The sequence below is a fragment of the Petaurus breviceps genome, unplaced genomic scaffold (genome assembly GCF_028583685.1).
Source record: "Petaurus breviceps papuanus isolate PSGF00001 unplaced genomic scaffold, PetGlider_PUasm1.0 38, whole genome shotgun sequence".
NCBI lineage: Eukaryota > Metazoa > Chordata > Mammalia > Diprotodontia > Petauridae > Petaurus > Petaurus breviceps.
The window spans coordinates 60178388-60199549 of NW_027186304.1; the positions used below are offsets into that span (position 1 = coordinate 60178388).

The following is a 21162-nucleotide window of genomic DNA, read 5'->3' on the forward strand; positions in this document are numbered from 1 at the left end:
GAATTTGAAGACCTTCCCTGCTTTGAAGATATACTCTGCCCCCTAACAGACTGAATGTAATCACATGGAGCCTCTGGTGGGAGGAGTTTTCTGAAGGGTGGAGCAGAGCTCACAGGAAGCTGAGAGTCATAGTAGTTAGAAGCTGGAGGGAGGAGAGGCCACATCTGAGGGAGACAGCTAGGCTTGTGAGTAAATTCTGGTTTGTGGGAAGGCTAAAGGATGCTGTGGCTCCCTGTGCTATTGTGGCTTATTAACTTCTTTGCTACTATGATGGAATCAGCTTACTGGTTTTGGGATTCAGTTTTGTGGTGTGTGAATAAATGTTTTGCTTCTGTCTTATATATGGAGAGTATGTTATATTTTGTGTTCAAGTACCATTATGGTTTATTTATAGTGACCATTGGCACTGTGAATATTGCATTGGCACTTAAGTTGTCATTTCCTTCTCCAGCTTATTTCACAGATGAAAAAAACTGAGGCAAACAGTTAAGTGACTTGCCCAAGGTCACACAATTAGTAGGTGTTTGAAGCCAAATTTGAATTCAGGAATATGAGTTTTCCTGACTCCAGGCCCACTGCACCAGTTAGCTGCCTGGCAAGCAACATATATATATATATATATATATATATAACAAAAAATCATAATGAACAGGATGTAACAACTGATGTGGAGGTTGTTTCCCTATCAGCTGTCTCTTTTCAGTGACTCTACCAATTAATTAGAGCAAAAGGCAAATTCAACACCAAATGAGAAGAGTAAAGATGAGAAGACAATGCATGAAAATTTAACAGCTCCAACATGACATATTCAAGTGAGCTATTAACATTGAAAAATGGGAAATGATTAAAAGTAAACATATTGGTTCCAATTATTACTATTTGTAACAAAACATTCCTAAAGTAAAGCAGTAACTATTAAGAAACACCTATTAGAAAGTCAGAAACCAGCCTAGCTTGCAAACACTTGATGTCCTTGCCAAGTAGAGAGACATGGCATCTAAATACAATATCAATTTAGAATATAAATTATTTTGTAAAACACTATGTTTAAGAGTAGTAGAAGATTAAGAGAAATATTGCCTCACAAAATAGCAAAAAGCATTGGAAGAGAAAAAGTGTCTCTAAAAAGCATGACTTGAGATTTAACTAAGCCAGCTCATTTCAAGAGCATTTGGAGTTGAATGTAAGAAGAAGGAAAATAGGCAAGAGGAAATGGATTTTTCTGAATTTCTATGGTGATCTATTTTCATTAATTAGAGACAATAGAACTACTACTTTTGGATGCTAATGCATCAGTGCTATACTCTGAGGCAGAACTGGTACTTGAGAAGATGAAGTAGGGAAAAGTAAGAGGAACAGAAGAAATACAAGCAGAAGAAATTCATGCTCCAGGCAACACATTTTGGAGAACTGCAGAGTCAATTTAGGATATTTCACAGAGGGGAAGATACCAAACAACTGGGAGTGGGGGAAGGAGTAGCAAGAACTGGATTATTACACCTCCAAAAAGTAGTTAAAATACATCAGAATTACTGACCCCATATATATTGTTTTTAATCCATGTAATGTCTTTATAAGAATAATCTGAATGTGAATCAAAGGTATTCTTGATGAAAACATGTTAAAGGAACAGGTTTGTTTTCACAAGTGATTTATTATAACTGGTCACTACTTCCCAGTGGTGTAGGCAAGATAAGATAACCCTGAGTTTTGTGTTAATATTCAAATATTTGACTAGATAGAGAAACATTCAACCTTAAATTTTCTTCTTTGGCAAGGTAACTCATGCATATAGAAAAACCATACAAGATTCCTAGATAGATACAACAGAGTTATGTTTGTTCAATGATTCTTTGAGTAAACCTCTTATGAAAGGCATAAGACTCAAGTATGTATACTTAGCAAAGTTGTTCACTACTGTCAAGGAGGATGTCAGTGTCCAGATGGAAGAAGGATTCCCTATAGATGATGAGTTGGATGAACAATCCATTTAGTTAGTCCATCAGTACATGTGTCTTGGACAGGCACTGCAGATGGACAATGAGCTGGTACCAGAATTTAATATGAGAAAGATAAGAAGTTGGATAGCACTTCAAGGACCCAAAGCCACTGTTTCCTGACACAAAAATCTATCTTTTAAATACCATTATTTTCCTGGTGATGTTTTATGACTAGGATCCCAGAATACTATAATGTCTGATGAATCTGAATTGTGGATGACCCAAAGGGCAAAGGAGAGATGCATGGTCAGTATAGGCAGTCAGAATTCTGGTTCTGGCTTTTAACACATGCATGACTATGGCTAAGTCACTTTACCTTCCTGGGCCTCAATTTCCTCATCTGTGAAATGGAAAAATTGGACTAGATGACCTTTAATGTTTTTTTTTTCAAAGAATACATTCTACTGTAATATGGTGGGAGGAATGGAGCATAGCACTATTTTAATGTTCACATTAAAATCTTGTACAGACAGGTATTGATTTGCCATTTGCCTTTTTCCTTTTGGCATAAGTGCATTTTAAAGGAAAACCTGCAACCAAAGGTAGAACACAAATCAGATGAATTTTCTACTTTTAATTATATTAATTTTTTAATTGCCTGGATTCCCTTGGATTACATTATTCCTTCATTCTTTTTAGTTTCATTATAATCAGCAAACTTTGATTTCTGAATTTCTGTCAACAGACTCTACTGATTTTGTCAATAATGTTTTTTTTTTTTACTTAAAAAATGTATTTCTTCTTGCTTATCTAAAGGTGGGGCTTTCTATCCCCACTCAATTTAATATATACACAGAAGGCCTAAGCAACTGGATTGAGTAAATCAATTAATAAAATTAGGTGTGAACAATTTCTTAATAAATTTGGGAGAAGTGAAGCATTTTGAACATTGGATGAAGACAGGTAAGCCACACAAGAAATGTCTTATGAGAAGCTGAAAGAATCAGTCAAATCTCTATACCTATGTATAACACAACAAGCCAATTCAAAATCATTTCATTTCAGCAGTAGGTCAATTGAATGGTGGTTGAATCCCATGGTGAGAAACTCCTTAGTGAAAATTGACTTTTTTTTAGGGGGAGGGGAGTTGAAAGGCTCAAATTTCTTTCCTTTTCCCATCCTATTGTTCATATAGCAACCTTGTAAGTTATAAAAGTTTGAAACACTTGGTGCGTCCACCAGACACCAATAAGTGTTCACAGAGCATTACTGACTGATGAGAGTGTCACTATAAGGAGCTGAGAGACAAATAGAGGACCGACTAGGTAGACTGAAGAAAGGCAGCTTGAGAACCCTTGGAATTGACCAGAGAGTTATGCTTAAGGGAGAATTCAGGAAGAGTCATGAAGGGAGGAGCAAACTTTCAACAAACAAGAACTGCAAATTTATTCTTTGGACATATGTGCTCTCTAGTTTGAGCCCACTTTCCCCAGGACCATTATGTGTGCAAGGGAAGTGTGTGCCTATCCTTCTTTTTTGGAGGGGAGGAATTTTTCTATAACAACTATCCTTGCTATGCCTTCTCACCTAATTACTTTCTAAAAGCTCATCAAATTCTCTGAGTTGATTGTAATGGAGCACTCACCAGATGGGGGCTTATGAGCAACAGTATTAGAAATCACCAGTCACCCAAAAGGTTATCCTAAAAATCCTAAAGGGAGAAATAGACAATTATACTCTACAGATTCAATCTGTCAGTACAAGTGATAGTTAGGAAAGTAGCCCCAGAGGGGTACTACACTTATAACCCTAAATGATATATTGGAAATAAGAAAGATGTTTTTAGGAGAAAAGGAAAATTTAAGAGAATAAAAACTAAAAAGGCTGAACATAAAATTACAAGTTTGGAAGGGACCTCAAAGACAACCTGCTACTCTCCTAAATTATGCTGTGTCTAATATAACTCTGAAAAATGGTTATCTAGATTCTTTTTAAATTCATGTAGGGATAGAGAACTCACTATCTATTGTGTCAGCTCATTCCATTTTGGGAGCACTCAAATTATTAGGATATTTTGTTTTGAACTGAAATCTAATTCTATTTAACTTCTTTCCATTCATTACATATATTCATCTATCCATTCCATTCATTATCCTTCATTATATATCTTTCCTTCTAAGGTCAAGTAGAATAAGTTCTAAGTCTTCTTCATGATAACCTCTTAAATGTGTGAAGATAGTTATGTTTCCCTGTAATGGTAATGGTAATTTGAAGATCTTCCCTGCCCCTTAATAGGCCTAAGGAAATTTGAAGATTTTCCCTGCCCCTTAGTAGACTGAATGAAATCACATGGAGTCTGTGGTGGGAGGAGTTTGCTGAACAGGTGGAACAGGAAGGGTGGAGCAAAACTGAGAGGAAGCTGAGAGTCAAAGCAGTTAGTTCAGAGGGAGAGAGAGGATGCAGGCAAGGAGACAGCTAGGATTGTGAGTGTTGGTTTGTGAGAAGGCCCAAGAAGGGGGAAGGCTTTGGGATGGTGTTGCTTCCTGCAGTGATAAAGTGTATTAACTTCTTTGTTGTTATGATAGATTTGGTTTTCTGGTGTTGGGATTTGGCTTTCTGTTGTTAGGATTTGACTTTCTAGTGTTTGAATAAATGTTTTGCTTCTGTCTTATTTATGGAGAATCTGTTATATTTTGTGATTCAGAACAATTCTGGCATATCCATAGTTACTGTCAGTGCTGGGAATGTTGCCTTGGCAATATATCCCCCTAAATCAACATTTTACCAATTTAAATATCCCCATGTCAGCCCTTCAGTCTATCCTTATATGGCATCCTCCTGGTCATCTTCATCTAGACACAGTATAGTTTTTTAATACTTTAATAGTTCAAAAGTGGATAATTTAGTTGATGGGGGCATCCCCTTGATGGGGCATATTACAGTGCTTCTTTTACACAGGTGGTCTTCAGAAGTTGATAAGACAAAACCAAATGATTGTCTTGTAGCTAGTCTGATGATGAGATCATCTGACTTAGAAGGGCTGGTTCTTATATGACAGATACATAATATCACTGAGCCTATATTTAAAATGCCTTTTCAGTTTAGTAGATCCTCTCAGACTTTACAAACTGCAGGCATAGCCTTCAAGAATCCATAATCACCTTCATTTCATGGTAAGAAATTTAAATCCAGCTTGTCAATGTTACCTCTCCAATGTAGAATCCCAAACCAAGCTCTATAGCATATATGGTTAGACTGAAATGAATATGTCGGAGCTAATCTCTCATCCTTGTTCTTGACACTAGGTTTCTATCAATGGAGCCCAAGATCATTCTTTAGATATTATTTTTCTATATCGTAATACAGAATCATTTTGAGCTTGTATTACACTAAAATCTCTAAATCATTTAAAAAACTATGAATTGATTTCTAACAATAATCACTATATCTTGTACTTATATAGTTGATTTTTTTATTCAAATGCAGGATTTTACATTTATCTATGTTAAATGCATTGGTTTTCTCTTCCAACTTTTTAGCATCATTTTGGATCCTGATTCTATTATTTACTGTGTTACCTATCCATTTAAGTTTTTTGCTATCTACAAATTTGATAAACTTCCCATCTGTTAGAGTCCAGAGTTGCCTGGGATGAAAGTAGGAACAGCTTTGTGTTGGGAATAGTGCCAATATATTTAAGCTACCTACAATGTTGCAGTCCTTCTTTCAAATAGGCTTCAAGATATCACCTTAATGCTGTTGGATATTTTGGAAGAACTTAGCTAAGGGTAGTGTAAAAAAAAGCTTAATGTTTATATTGTTGCTAGGTGAGTGAAATTTGGGGTGCACTGGAGAGAAAAATTTAAGTATGTGAGAACTGGATAATTTGTGTGAGAATGGGTTCAAGAGAAAAAAGGAAAGAAGGAAACAATCCTTTAGTGAGCATCCTTTATGTATACTAGAGACTGTGCTTAGGGCTTTACAAATATTTCATTTGATCCCTACAACAACACGGGTAGGTAGATGCTATTATCAACCTTAAATTATAGTTGAAGGAACTGTGGCAAAGAGAGGTTAAGTGATTTGCCCAAAGTCACACAAATAGTATGTATCTAAGATCAGTTTTGAGAAAGCAGGGTGTATTTCAGAGCAATGGAGAATGAATTAGAACAGCATCACTGAGAGTGATGGGTTTGTAAGTGTAACCTTCAATTCCCCATTACTTGGGGTCACAAGATGGCCCTCTCCTCTGGTGTTGCTGTCCGTTGAGCTAGATGAGCATGTCCATCAGTCCTTGCCAGCCACACAGTGCCCTGGGAGGAAATCTTAGAGTTCATTACTCAAACCCTACTTCAAAATTTCTATCAATATCACCTACTTCCAGCTTCCAGGTGACTCTGAAATGCCTAAACTCATTCAGGTATCCCACCAGGGACTTCATTCCCTGCCCAGCCTTAGTACAGACATTTTTAGCATTCTGTGTCCTAAAAAGGTATTCATACATTTTCCAAAATTTTGCTTCAAAGTATAGGTAATTCTCTAATAGTGTACTATACAATAAAATTCTATCAAGGCTTGCAAGGGAAAAATGATTTCTGGTGACTGAGGGATATGGCAGAAGGGAAGGTGAGCTACTACAGAAAGTATGAATGAGAGTAACATGTCTTCAAGTAACAAGTTCATAACACCATATATTAGCACTACTCCTCCAGGTTGACATCAATGTACGTGTCAATACATTTGGCATTGATGTAGTTCCAATGCCACCTTATAGTTATATGATTTGATGTAAGGGTTGGCAAACTATGGCCCAAGGATTAAATCTGGTCCACTGCTTATTTTGTAAAATTAATTTTTTTAATTTTTATTTCACTCTTTCATTCATTTAAATTCTGATTTTTTGTATAACTTTCATATGGCTTTACATGTTTTAAAATATAAAAACCATTATTAGCTCCTAGACTGTACAGAAACAGGTGTTAGAGTTGGATTTGGTTCTTAAGTCATAGCATACCAGTGCCTGATAGTCCATGGCTCTACATCTGGTCAATAAGGACATTATAAGTGACTTTGTCAAATGCTTTGCTGAAATCTATATGCATTATAGCCATTTCCTGAGCAACTGAGAGAATAATGCTATCAAAAAAAACAAAGATAGTTTCCTTTTGTTTGTTTTTAATGAACCCATGCTAAATCATGGTGATCACTCTATTCCTTTGTAAGTGATCACAAGCCTTCCCTTTAATGATGTGTTTGATCATTTTGTTTAGCTTATCTGTCAGTAGTTGGAAATACCTAATTTCTTCCACTTTTAAGAAATTGGGACTTATGCTCATCTCCAGCTTTCAGCATCTTTCCCATTTACTACAATTTTTTGAAGATCATTGACAGTGGTCTGGCAGTGACATCCTCAAATTCTATCATCAACATGGGATTTACTTAATCTGTTAGGTGAATTGAATTAGATTCTCCTCCCTTATATAGAGTTTCAATTATCTGTTAATCATTTTATTCTATACTTAAATAAGCCCATGTGATGGGATTTGTGTAGTTTGTGTATTACCTAATACAACTTTCTCATTCTCTAGATGAGAAAACAGGCCTAGAGAAGTTTGATGACTTGCCTACATCAAGGTCTACTTAAAAACCTCATACTTTATATAACATTTTATTTTTCAGTTCTGTAGTGCATGCATCATGAGACATTTTGTAATAGGACATTTTACTTTATAAATGTCTATGGTACATAGTAGACTATAAATTTCATGAGGGCAGGGACTTTAGGTCTTCTATACAACTTGTATGTTCTCTGTCAGAGCTTAGAATAGTACTCTGGGCACAGTAGTAGTTTAAAGATGATTAAATAAATGAATGAATGGATGCAATAATGTCAAACTCAAGTAGAAATCCCAGATACTAACTCATACATATGGATCTCTGCAGGTGAATATTGACTTAGAAAACCACACATTAACATTATCTATGTTTTATTGAATTATTAATTTTGTTAATATTTTCCAATTATATTTTAATATGGATCAGTCTGTACTTGGAAATATTATTGCCTACATGCCACCAAGGGGCTCTGTATTTAATGCCTTTGCTCTGTTCTGAATACCCCTAATTGTTTTATCATCTAATATGAATCTCTGCAACTTGTCTGTATAATGGGAATAGCATCAGATACTTTCATAATTATTGTGATTTTCTAAATGGACATAGAAACTGAGATTTCTGGATGCAAAGCATGCAGAAATGTATATTTTTTGAAGGAAAAAAAATTTGTAAAGAAAATGATAAAAATGTCTTGAAATCAGGGTAAACAATACCTACAGATACTTTTCTCAGTCTTAGGACAGTTTAAGGAAATGTGTGTGTATGTATATATATATATATATGTGTGTGTGTGTGTGTGTGTGTATGTATGTATGTATATGTATACATAGAGGGCACAGGGTGAATTGAATATGAAGGGCTGATATCTAAAACAAAATTAAGAGGTGAGAGAGGAATATATTGGGAGAAGGAGAAATGGAGAGATAGAATAGGGGAAATTATCACACATAAAAGAGGCAAGAGAAAGCTATTACAATGGAGGGGAAGAGCAGGAAGGTGAAAAGGAATGAGTCAACCTTACTCTCAATGGATTTGGCTTACGGAGGGAATAACACACACACTCAATTAGGTATCTTACCCTACAGGAAAGTAGGGGGGAAGGGGATAAGAGGGGAGGATAAACTAGAGGAGGGGGTAGTCAGAAGCAAACTCCTTTGGAAAGAGACAGGGTCAAAGGAGGAAATAGAATAAATGGGGGATGAGATAGAATGGAGGGAAATATAGATAGTCTTTCACAATATGACCACTATGGAAATATTTTGTGTATCTACACATGTATAACCTATATTGAATTGCTTGTCTTCCCAGAGGGGGTAAATAAGGAGGGAAGAAGGGAGAAAATCTGGAACTAAAGTTTTAAAAACATGTTAAAAAATTGTTTTTACATGCAACTGGGAAATAAGATAGACAGGGGTTAGAAATGCATCTTTTCTGTTTCCTAATCATATGACTGTGCCAGTTACTTAAATTCACTGGGCCTCAGTTTCCCTGTTTGCAAAATAAGGGGATTAGTGTAGATTATCTCCAAGGAACCTTCTGACTAAAAGTTCTATCAGATTCTTTCCACATTGTCACTTGTTGAAATCCTTCCTGACCTTGAAAGACCAGTCCAAGCACCAACTCACTCTACAAAGGTACCGTAATCTCCCCAGCTAAAAGTTATTTCTCCCTCCTTGAATCCCAAAAGTATTTTATTGTACCTCTTCTATGTACTTATTTAGTCACATCCTGCATTATGTTGTAGCTATTTGTGCCTATCCCACTTTATTCCTCCCCAACACTAGATCATAAATTCCATGAAAGGAGTTTAACTGGGTTTAATTTTTTCCATCTTTGCATCTCTAGTGGTGCTTCATAAATGTTTGTTGAATTAAATTGAAAATATCTAACCAAATATTTAACTTCTGGTAATATATGTTGTAAAACATTTGACACTAAAAAAGTACCCTCCCCCCTCAAATGACAAGTTTCATGGTTAAATCATAAAAGAGCATGTACAACATAAGTGAAAATAAAATAAAGCAGAAAAAGATACAGTAAGAAAAACTTTAATTACTGCACTTAGGTCAGCAAATTGGCAAGGCGACAGTGAGGCGAGTAGAGGACAGTTGGGTTAGTAGGAGATGTCACTAATATTGCTAAGAGCCTGAATTCATTTGTCTTTCTCGTAGTCACAAAAGAAACACAGGGTGACATCTCAGTGTCTGGGATCTATTTTCCTAATTGCTGAAAAGGGGCTGTACCAAATGGAAAACACTTTGCCAATGAATGAAGCAATTATCAATATTAATAGTTGCCATAGCACTTGTTTCAGATTAAGGATATGAGCAATAAAAGACAAGAGGATAGATAATGTAATTTTCATACTTTAGAAAGAAACAGGGGAAGATTCTAGACACCACCTGTAAATCTGATTTGTGTTCAAGGGAAGATTGGAAATACTAATAAGAGGGCATGATTAAAGGTGGGCCTGTGGTTATAAATTGCTTTCGTAATGGTGATGAAGGAGGCTGACATATAGTATAATAAGAAGATGGCAATGTCAGCATCAATTTTTATTAGTGTCATGAACAACATATAGTATATTTAAATTAGCTTCATTTGTGTTAGTATTTTAGTAACCAGTGGCTTCAGAGACATGAAAATCTTACATATATATATATTTTTGTAAGATATAGATGTCTTACACACACATACCTGTGTATGTGTGTGTGCATATGTGTGTATATCTATATTTGTCTATCTATATCTCTTTATAAAGATCCAATTAAATTATCATTGACCATTTTGTAATGCCCAGAATTGGCAGTCTGAGAGAACACAGTGGTTTGAAATATATTCAAATTTCAGGAAAACTTTGGGACTTTTTCTGTAACTAATTCATCAATTGTGTTAACATGACATACACAAGAAATTGGATTCAGTTTATTAAAGGGGTACACGAAAAAAAGAGCAGACTTCTAGGTAACTAGTTACATGTATGTTTTCCTCCCAAATTTACTAATGATGAGATTTAAAAATCTCTCTCTGGGTCATTAATCCATATCTATCCATTTTAGAGTAATATTCTCTTTTTAGCACATCAGGATAGCTAACAATAATTATGATAGTTAACATTTATATAGCACTTACTATATATATATATATATATATATATATATATATATATGCTGGGAATCATGTTAAATGCTTTATAATTATTATCTTACAAGAACCCTGGGATGAAGTGCTGTTATTATTCCCATTTTACAGATAAAGAAGATGAGGCAAATTGAAGTTAAGTGAATTGCTTAGGGTCACATAGTAAATGTCAGAGGCTATATTTGAACTCAGATCTTTCTAACTCCAGGCTTAGCACTCTATCCACTGTGCCACCTATCTCAACATTATAGAAATGGAAAGGACTTTATAGATTATCTGAGTTTTTTTTTTCTTTTGATGGAGTCAGGATTAAATGACTAGGCCAGGGTCACTCAGTAAGTGCCAAGAGTCTGAGACCACATTTGAACTCAGGTCCTCCTGACTCCAGGGCCAGTGATCAATCCACTGCACCTCCTAGCTGCCCTTTACGGTATCAGTCTTATTATTTATTTATTTTTGCTTTGTGGAGGGCAATTGGGATTAAGTGATTAAGTGTCTGAGGCCGGATTTGAACTCAGGTCCTCCTGACTCCAGGGCCTGTGCTCTATTCACTGTGCCACCTAGCAGCCCCCACGCTATCAGTCTTAATGATAAGAATCCTCCTTGAAAGGTCAATCCCCTTTATAATATCTCTGGCAAGTGGCCATCTATTGATTCTTTACTTGATAACTTCTAACAATGGGGAATATATTAGGAAGATTGATATGGCAGAAGTTACATTGCACCTGGAGTAAGAAGACCTAGGTTCAAATTTCAACCTGACCTTTCACTGCCTGTCTGACCTTTGTTGAGTCATTTCATATCCCTTGGCCTCTGTTTCCTCACCTACAAAATGAGGGGGGTTGGAATCGATAACCTCTGAGGTGTCTTCTAGTTCTGAGTCTTACAATCCTATTTGCTGAGTCAGATCATTCCTTCTTTGGACAAATCTACTTGTTAAAAAGCTCTTTTTGTTTCTTCTTCTTATATCGAACCACTAGTAGCTCCTTATACCTCCAGCAGAGGGTTCTTAAATTGGGGTCCATGAACTTGCTTTTCAAATACTTGGATACTTGTATTTCAACATAATCCTTTCTGTCTATCTTATTTTCTGCATTGAGAAACCTTTTTTTTTTTCCTGAGAAGGGGTCCATAAGCTTCATCAGATTGAAAAAGGGGTCCATAGGTCAAAAAAGGTAAAAACCTCTGGTCTACAGGATAAAACATAAACTCCTAATCTGGCATTTAAGTCTTGCTACAATCTGGCTTTTCAGCCTAATTTCATGTACACCTGTACTCCTCTTTAAACATTCTATATTTTAGGAAAAGTGGGCTCCTAAGTATTCTGTGAACTCAGCCTTCTAGCACTCATCTGTACGTTCATACAGGACATCCCTGTCACTTTACTGGGCTTCATATCTGCCTTTAGACTGAACAATAACTCACCAAGCATTCACTGAGTGCCTAGCATGTGTCACACAAATCCTTTGCCAGATGCTAGGCCTACAAAGGTAAAATGCAACACTGCTTGCCTCCAAGGAGCTCACATTCTACTGGGAAAGAAAAAATATGCATAAATAAGGACAGGCAGACTAAATGCAAGGACATTTTTTTGAGTCAGAGAGAACATTGGCTCTAGGGGAATCAGCCTCCTATGGAAGATGGAATTTGAGCAGGACTTTGAAAGAAAATAGGGATTCTTCCAGGCAATGGTGAGGAGGCAAAACATTCCAGGTATAGAGGACAATTTCCGTAAATGTGTAGAAGTGAAAAAAAACCCCACAATAGAACATATAGAGAGCCACAAGTGAGTTCATTTGGCCACGGGGTGTGATGGTAAATTTTTAATAACCATCTCTCTGAAAAAGTATACAAAACATACTTTTACTTTTGATAGCTATTATTAACATTTTTTCCATCATTTTCTTAGGTCTAGACATTCAACAAAGCATTAAAGCCCCAATTTGCAGCATTTGCTGATTTCTGAGGTATAAATGTTCTCATTGAAATTTTAACAACTGGCTTCTGTGAGCCAGGATAGACTGGTTCCAGCATATCATTGCTTTGGCCACAATTGAGGCATCATTTTGTAAAGAAAGGTCGGGTTGAACCTGTAGGACTTTAAATGCCAGACAGAGGCAGTTATATTTTATTCTACAGGCAATAGGGAGCCACAGAAGCTTACTGAATAGGCCAGACCCATTGGTTCTCATTTTGTCCTTTGTAGTTATAGCAACATAGTACAATGGGAAGATGAATTTTGAGTCAGAGGACCTGAGTTTGAACTGTGGTTCTGTCATGTACTATCTCTGAGTCTCTGTGTCTCAGTAAAATGGTAGTTAGAATAAATAACCTTCAAATTTCCTTCTAGCTCCAGATCTGTGATCCTATGATTATACTTGAAGACAGCTCTTATGCCCCCATTCCCTCCCCAAATTTTTCTTGTCTAGGCTAAATGCCCCCAGATCCCTCAACTGGTCTTTTAATGACATGCTTTCAAGTGTCCTCACCATCCTAGTTACCTTTCTCTGAACACTCTCCAGATCATCAGTGTTCTCTCTGGAATATGTAGTGAGGATCAAATGAGATTACACACACATACACATATGCATATATGTATATACACACATACACATATACACACATATGCACATATATGCAATAAACATATGTGCATATACGTTTCAGAAGCTTTAAAGTGCTACATAAATGGGTCCAGATTGGGTCCAACCAAGTACAATGAGACTCTTAGTTTCAAGCATTTCCTTTTTTAATGCAACCCCAGGTCATGTTGGCTTTGTCGTCTGCCCTGTCATGGCAGTGATCTATAGCTACCATCAGCTCATTATGAGTATATACTATAAAACATCTTGTACAGTTTTATCATGTATTAAGCTCTTCTCTGAAGAACGCTGTAATTGATGGCATGAAATGGAAGATACTGGAACAAGAAAGTCCAGCATGCCATGCCCTCATCAAAGAAGGTGCTATACTCTGAGCAAAGCAGAATAGGCGTAGCTCAAAAGAAACAGAAAATGCACAAATTTAGAGAATCCACCCCCAAAGTTCACATAGACTATTTGTGCCTGACCTGTGGTAGAGAATTCTGAGTTCATATTGGTCTGATCGATCACAATCTGACATTCTATAACTTGATTCTAACAGTGATGTCATCTTGGTCCTCTTCGAGAACAAAGCACAACAACCAACCCAGCTGAGGAATTCCTTAGCAGTCTGACCCAAGAATCAGGTATACAATTGACTGAGAAGGAAAGGAATTTCTTTTTTTTTTTTTTTAAAGCAATCAGGGTTAAGTAACTTGCTCAAGGTTACACAGTCAGTTATTTCTGGGTGTGGTGCTAAGTGTCTGAGCCCAGATTTGATCCCCAGGTCATCCCAACACTGGAGCTGGTGCTCTTACTCACTGAGCCACCTGGCCGCCCCTAAGCAATTGGGTTAAGTAACTTGCTTGAGGTTACACGGCCAGGTGTTTCTGGGTGGGTGCTAAGTGTTGGAGTCCAGATTCGATCTCCAGGTCGTCTGGACACTGGAGCTGGTGCTCTTATTCACTGTGCTACCTGGCTGCCCTGAAGGAAAGGAATTTCAATAGATTAAGTCATAGTAACCAAGTTCCCCATCAGTGGAGGAGGGGAGAGAAATAATGTCCTCTTAGCAGGCAGATTTTCCTGGAATAAGAAGGAAGTGCTAAATCCATCCCTACTCCTTTGTGGAAAAATCCTGTCCTAGGAATCCCTCATAGAAGGTTTTGTCCACTAATGTTGTTGACTCCAAAAATGACAATGGCCTTATTTAAGCCATCCTTTGGAGCCAAGTCTTGAAAGGTCAGGCGGGTTATATACAAATGAGAGGAGTCTCTCACCCTGGTAGTTTTCAATATAGAGGAACAAGCTTCACGACATTCTTGTACTTGGTGGATTGGTGGGGAGTGTTGGACTTAGAGTCAAGAAGACTCAAATTCTAATCCTTCCTCAGGTACTTACTAATTGTAAGATCTTAGGCAAATCACTTAACTTCTATCAATCTCAGATTGAGAGGATAAAATGAAGATAATAATAGCACCTATCTTCTAAGGTTGTGAGGATCAAATGAGATTACACACAATATACATACGCATATGTGTATATACACACATACATGTATATATACACATATATGCAATATACATATATGTATACACACATAGAGTGTTTCAGAAACCTTAAAGTGCTACATAAATGGCAGCTATTATGATTACTTCATGAATTGAATTGTGCCATTTTCAACATGCAATCTTTCTATAGATTATTTCTAAAATTAGCTAAATACCATTGAATACTTAGAATCAATTACAGATTTAAAATGAATAGCAATAAAATCAAAGTTTATAAGCTTAAGTAGTGGTTTTCAAGCAGTGACATCCAAAGATATAATATTTTGTCATTTTAAAATAAGAAGATAATGCAAGACTAGGTTGTTAGATGATATATGCCTAAAAGTAGGAGGTTGTGTGTGTCAAGTTAAATGAGTGTGATTTAAAAACCAGTCAATTCCATGTTTCTCATCCTGGTCCAAAGAGGAATTTGCATGTCTCTGTAAAATAATGTTCTCTAAGAGACTTAAATTTATAAGAGAAGTTTAAATAAGGTGAATTCTTTTAGGAAAAATTTAGTACATTAAGAATACCAAGAGTCCTATTATAATAAACTTCACCAAGTGATAACAACAGTTATGAAGTTTATATAGCCTACTAAGAGGTGCATGTTCAATTAACATGCATACTTGATTGCTGACAGAATGAGTAATAGGCAGCACAACATTAATTAAGATAGCTTGTGTTCACAAAACACAAAGCACAATTGTTGTCCAAAACCTGCTTTAGGGTGCGGCTAGGTGGCACAGTGAATAGAGCACTGGCCCCAGAGTCAGGAGGACCTGAGTTCAAATCTGGCCTCAGACACTTAACACAAAAACTAGCTGTGTGACCTTGGGCAAGTCACTTAACCCCAATTGCCTTGCCTTTCCCCCTCCAAAAAGCAAAACAAAACAAAAAAAAAAAACCCTGCTTTATCTGGTGAGGTATACAGTACAGGTTGTCTGATATTTCAGATGCTTATGGGAAACTTGATTTTCCAAACATTTCTCTGGAGGACACAGGGACCATGGTCATTTTGGTAAGGATACACTTCTTTCTAACTCTTCTTCTAATACATGAATGTAGAATAATAGAAGAATGAGTAAAGACCCCTGGCAAATGAAAAGTATTACAAAAGAATAAATACTTTGATGATTTTCTCATCATTGAAGAAGTTTTATAAAAGTATATTGTCACTCACTGCCAAACAATTTCTTTTCTCCAAACATTTTTAAAAGCTGATTGATTTTTATGTGTCTTCAAACAATTCACCTTCCTAAGGAAATCTGATATACTTTTTTTTTTCTGGAGTACAATTGGGGTTAAGTGACTTGCCCAAAGTCACATGGCTAGTAAGTGTGTCAAGTGTCTGAGGTAGGATTTGAACTCAGGTCCTCCTTACTCCAGGGCCGGTGCTCTATTCACTGTGCCACCTAGCCACCCCCAAATCTGATATACTTTTAAATTATTCTAAAAAAAACAAAGAAAACATTTTAGGAAAAAGACTATCAAAGCATGGAAATATTTAGGTTACTCTCAGTAAATTACAATGTCTTGGAATGTCTAAACAAAGTACACAACTGTTGCAATCTTACAATTAATGGTATAAGAGGTGGTATCTTTGCCCCCAAAATTATCTCAACTGCTTGTTTATATTAAGTTCATTAATTAAGATAACAAATTCATCATTTAAGGATATCTATACAATGTTATTTTTATCAATGTTATCTCCATCTATTAAGTAAAGTAGAAAATTGAAATATTCCATCACAAAAGCCCTTTGTTTAATTATCTGAATATTATATAAAACTTTTTTTAGGTTTGAATTTTCATATAATTACATGAATTCTGCAATCATTGTGCAGACAAAACATTTTAGGTAAATTTATTTTCCCTGGGTTTCATGATTTATCACATTTATGGAGAAGGAACTGTTTCTTAAATGTTGTCACAAGTTTATCTAAATAATTCCTGACAAATTTTTGAATTCTTTAAATTCATTAGGTAAGTACTGAACTGTAAACAAATGTAATTGATAGGATGCAGATACTTAATAAATGTTCATTAAATTTAAGTAAATGGATGATTTTGCTATCTAGAACAGATAATGGCTATATCAGAGGGCATATTCTGTAGTTCTTATTTTTGTCCCCAAACAGTGATCTCCAGATTTAGTAATGGTAATTGATTCACTTGATTTAGAATAATGGAATTTGGGAAAAGTGATTTAGATGAATTCTTACCTGAGTTCTTCTACCAAAGAGTCCACTTGCACTGTTAACAAAAAGAGAAAGAAACACTGAGTCAGTTTTCTGTTTCTCATCTTCTTCCTCTGAAATGGGACCTGCATCTGCCTTCATCTGATGACATTGTAATTGTTAGTAAAATCTTATCCCCATTTTCATTTGGTTAATTTTTCCATGTGTGGGTTTTCCCCACCTGGACTGTAAGCAAATGAGAACATTCTTCCTACTTCTCCTCTCTCACTAAAAGAGGGCAGATACTTATGGTCTGAAGTATACTGAACTTAGTAATAATTCTTTGGTGAACTTAGCACTCTATGATTGTAGAATCTACCAGCAAGCTACTGTACTCTTGTGGAGACTAATTGATAGAATGTGGGGGTCACAATAAGAGTCAGTGGGACTAAGAACTACTGACCATTTTTAAATTTTCACTTTATACAAGAAATTATATTTTATGATTTGCTGGAAATCCAATTTGAGTAGATCAAAGATCCATTTGAATATTTGAATTGAAAAAACTGTTAGAAAACATCCTAATATTTTTTGCTGCTCATGTGTACATTTGGGTAAAAGTATACATATATCAGCTATATAAATATGTGCACATATCTGTATATCTTTGCACATCTAAGTGCATGTGAGAGATAGCATAGTATAGTGGGAAAATTTTGGACTTGGTGTCAGGAAAGAGCTGGTATGAACTCTCTTTTTCATACTTGCTAGCTGAGTGCCCTTGGGCAAATCACCTTTCTGAGCCCCATTTTCCTCATCTATACATGGGGATAATTACACTAATAGCAAGTGCCTACGTTGCAGCAATGTTGTGAGGATCAAATGAGCTAAAACTTTATAGACTATAAAAAAGCTCTATAGATGCTACTTATATAGATATAGACATGCCTTTGTGCACATACACTCAGAAAGATATGTGTATGAAAGAAACATAGAGTGATAGATAGACAGATTCAGAGAATGAGTATGTGCATGCTATAGAGCTGTGATTTCATCAATGTAGGAGAACCCCTAGTATAGAAACTCTCTTTTGACTGATTTAACTCCTCTGCATTATAGTAGGTATGAAATAAATAATTTTCATTAATTCTTTGAGAGTTGCCTTGGGATATTGAAAGGTTAAGTGACTTGCCCATTCTCACTCTATTATATGTCAGAGGAAGGTCTTGATCTATCTGTCTGTCTGTCTATCTATCTATCTATCTATCTATCTATCTATCATCTACAGCATGCAACATGCTATATATATGTATGTTAACATATATATAATATACACTATAACTTAATAAAATAGCTAAATGATTTACAACTTGAGTTGTGGGAATTTCTTCCCATGAATTTTTCCTAGTCCTTAGTAACCACTCAGAACAAAGTGTTACACTGGGAAATTGCAAGAGACAATTTGACACCAAACACATGCTTATAATTGTGACTGACACATTTCATTGCTCAAATAATTCTCAGAATATGTCAGGTAAATTAAGTATCTGTAAGATAAAGGGGAAAAATTTCAGCCAGGGCAATAGCAATAGTCTTTGAAAAAGTGGGAAATTCAAAAAAAACTTTGATTTTGTGACTGATTCTGGGATGGGAATGTATTAAGCTAGTATTTATCAGTGCTTACCCACAAAAGGATAAATAGCAAATTGGCAGGTCACAGGTAGTTTCAAAGAGTATTCCTGTAGCACAAGCAATGACATTTGTTTCACATCTGGGAGGTCATTCTTTTTTGAGGTATCTGTGTGTGTTTGTGCGTGTGTGCATGTGCATGTGTGTGTGTTTGTGTGTGTAAAATGAAGTCAAAATAAAATTTCAGATAAGAAGATTTACTTCCCAGTACTCTGGCAGACAAGTAGACTGCAGTAAATGTCTTTTAGAAATCAAACCAAGAAATTCAGTTTGTTGAACTTAAGCCTGGTGTAACAAGAGGTAGCAATCAATCCAAATACCTGGAGAATATATCTCATTTTGTTCCCTTAAGTCTTAGTATGTTATTAAGGTATGAATTTTGATTACAAAAGTTTAATGTTTAGGAACTCTGTACTACATTTTTTTATCCATAAAGATATTCTCTACTTGCATCCTTGATATAATTTAAAAAGTGCCTGGAACTCAAAGTAGAAAAATATATAGAATAGAACTTTTGTTTGAGGAGAGGAAATTCCAGGTCTCAATTGCTGGTTATCCTACACTTTGGTTCCCATGGCAAACTGAAAAATTTGTAAATCTGCTCTCAGCTTATTTTTTTTTCTAATTCTGCTGTTTTGGGCTTTACTCGAGTAGGAGTCACTGACTTTGGCCAAATAATAAAATAGCTAGATAATAAAAGAATTTCATATGTGTAGCTACTTTAATCTGCTGTTCTTAAAGAATTTTATAAATGTAATGCTTGTGTTGCAAATGCTATTGCCCATTTCCTTAGCCATGGAAACAGAAATTGAGGAATGATTCTATCTAGAAGCGATGTATCCCCTTTGCTTATCCTCTCACATGCCATACTGAGCATCAAGTTTTCCACTTAGAATTAAGGGTCACAAAAAATATTACTAATTATAATAAAACTTATTTTCCTTGAGGGGTTATAATGCTAGTCAATCTTGCTTTCCAGATGTTTAGATCATCAAGGGCCTGTTTATATTTCAATATTACATTACCATCTGTTGCTTACAAAAAGAGAGGGCTAACCGGCAAGTTAAATCTTTCAAACATTACTTTGCAGAGCTGCTGAAAAATCCCAGAGGGGGCAGTCAAAAAACAAACAGTCTCCTTTTACTAGAACTAAGTTTAGACTGGGAACCACTGAACTAGGTAATATAAAATTAAAACCTGTTTTGGCAATGAATTAAAAAAAATTTGCACTTTCAGTGGACTGTTAAAGGTCACCATAACATTTTGAAGGTCTCAGTGAAGCATACTTCCCTTGCCTCACATTATATTGTTTCACACAATGCCCAACTCCATTCTCTGTGTGATTTTTCCAATCATCAAATATCATGCATTTCTGTGGAGTTTTCTATCCTCTTTAACTCCTAGCTAATAGCATTTTGTCTCTCAATGCCAACAGCCTATGTCCTGGCTTGATTAAAAAAAGGAGCCCTGAGGAAGCTATATACACTCTGACTACACATCAGGGACCTAACATAAGAACAACCATATTTCATGGTGTTATGGGCACGGTGTCATGGAACCTGCTTGCTAACTCACCCTTGGTTCCTTTTGAGCGAGTATGCAGCCTTTTATCTTCAGCATCTGCATCCATCTGTAACATTAACACAAAATCTTAAGTTCACCACCTTTGCCACCGACCAAAACTTCCATCCAGTACATGATTGTGCACTGAGATGCTGTGAAAAGCATAATGAAAAACAGAAAACAATGCTTGCAAAATTCATTCTGGCTCTGAAGACATATATATGTTTAGACATAATATATAATATAATATGTAATACATAAGATATGTATTCCATATATGGAAATCTATTTAGGTATATATACACATATATGATAAATATAGACATAACACACACATACACACATATATATGTATATATACATATCTTTGTGATAGTCAGGATATCCTTAGTATAGTTAGGATTGTCATGCATATGACTCTCCTAACAACCCATAGAGTGTGAAAAAAAAATTATTGATCAAATCTAAACATGAGAAAGAACAACTATTAAAGGTCGATTCTATTCTACTGTCCACAAGTGTTTGTTGATGATTCAGGTGCTTCTGTGATAAAGAGCCAGTTATTATCTGAAGCTCGATGATTCCAATGAACACAGATACCTAGAAAACCTAGAAAACCATCCTCAAAGGCTTCTCTGTACTTCACCAAATCTTGCATCCTTGATCCTTCTTAGCCCTTTCTGAAACATTTTAGTATTTTAAATAAAGAAAAAAACTACCACATCAAACATAACCTGAAAGAGCAAATGATATACATTTCCACACAGAATTCTAGTGGAAATTTGGTAGATGATTGTGATAATTAGTAAGAATGCTGAATTTTGAATGATGTGAAATAAGACAATGTAAAGTTTCTTAAAACTTCATAAGAAACTTTACAACACGCCCAAGTACAATGCAAATG

General features: G+C 35.7%; 1 protein-coding gene and 1 long non-coding RNA gene across 2 annotated transcripts in view; one reads left to right on the top strand and one right to left on the bottom strand.

Moving 5' to 3' along the window:
• ST18 (ST18 C2H2C-type zinc finger transcription factor) overlaps nucleotides 1-21162 on the bottom strand; it is a 148055-nt gene that overhangs the window by 119110 nt on the left and 7783 nt on the right. The window contains exons 2-3 of the mRNA XM_069099933.1: nucleotides 20271-20325; nucleotides 17052-17082 (exon numbers count right to left, since the gene is read on the bottom strand). Coding sequence (XP_068956034.1) covers nucleotides 17052-17082; nucleotides 20271-20325 — 86 coding nt within the window. The remainder of the gene's footprint in view (nucleotides 1-17051; nucleotides 17083-20270; nucleotides 20326-21162) is intronic.
• The window catches only part of LOC138170538 (uncharacterized), a 72762-nt gene that overhangs the window by 48988 nt on the left and 2612 nt on the right, over nucleotides 1-21162 (top strand). The window lies entirely within an intron of this gene.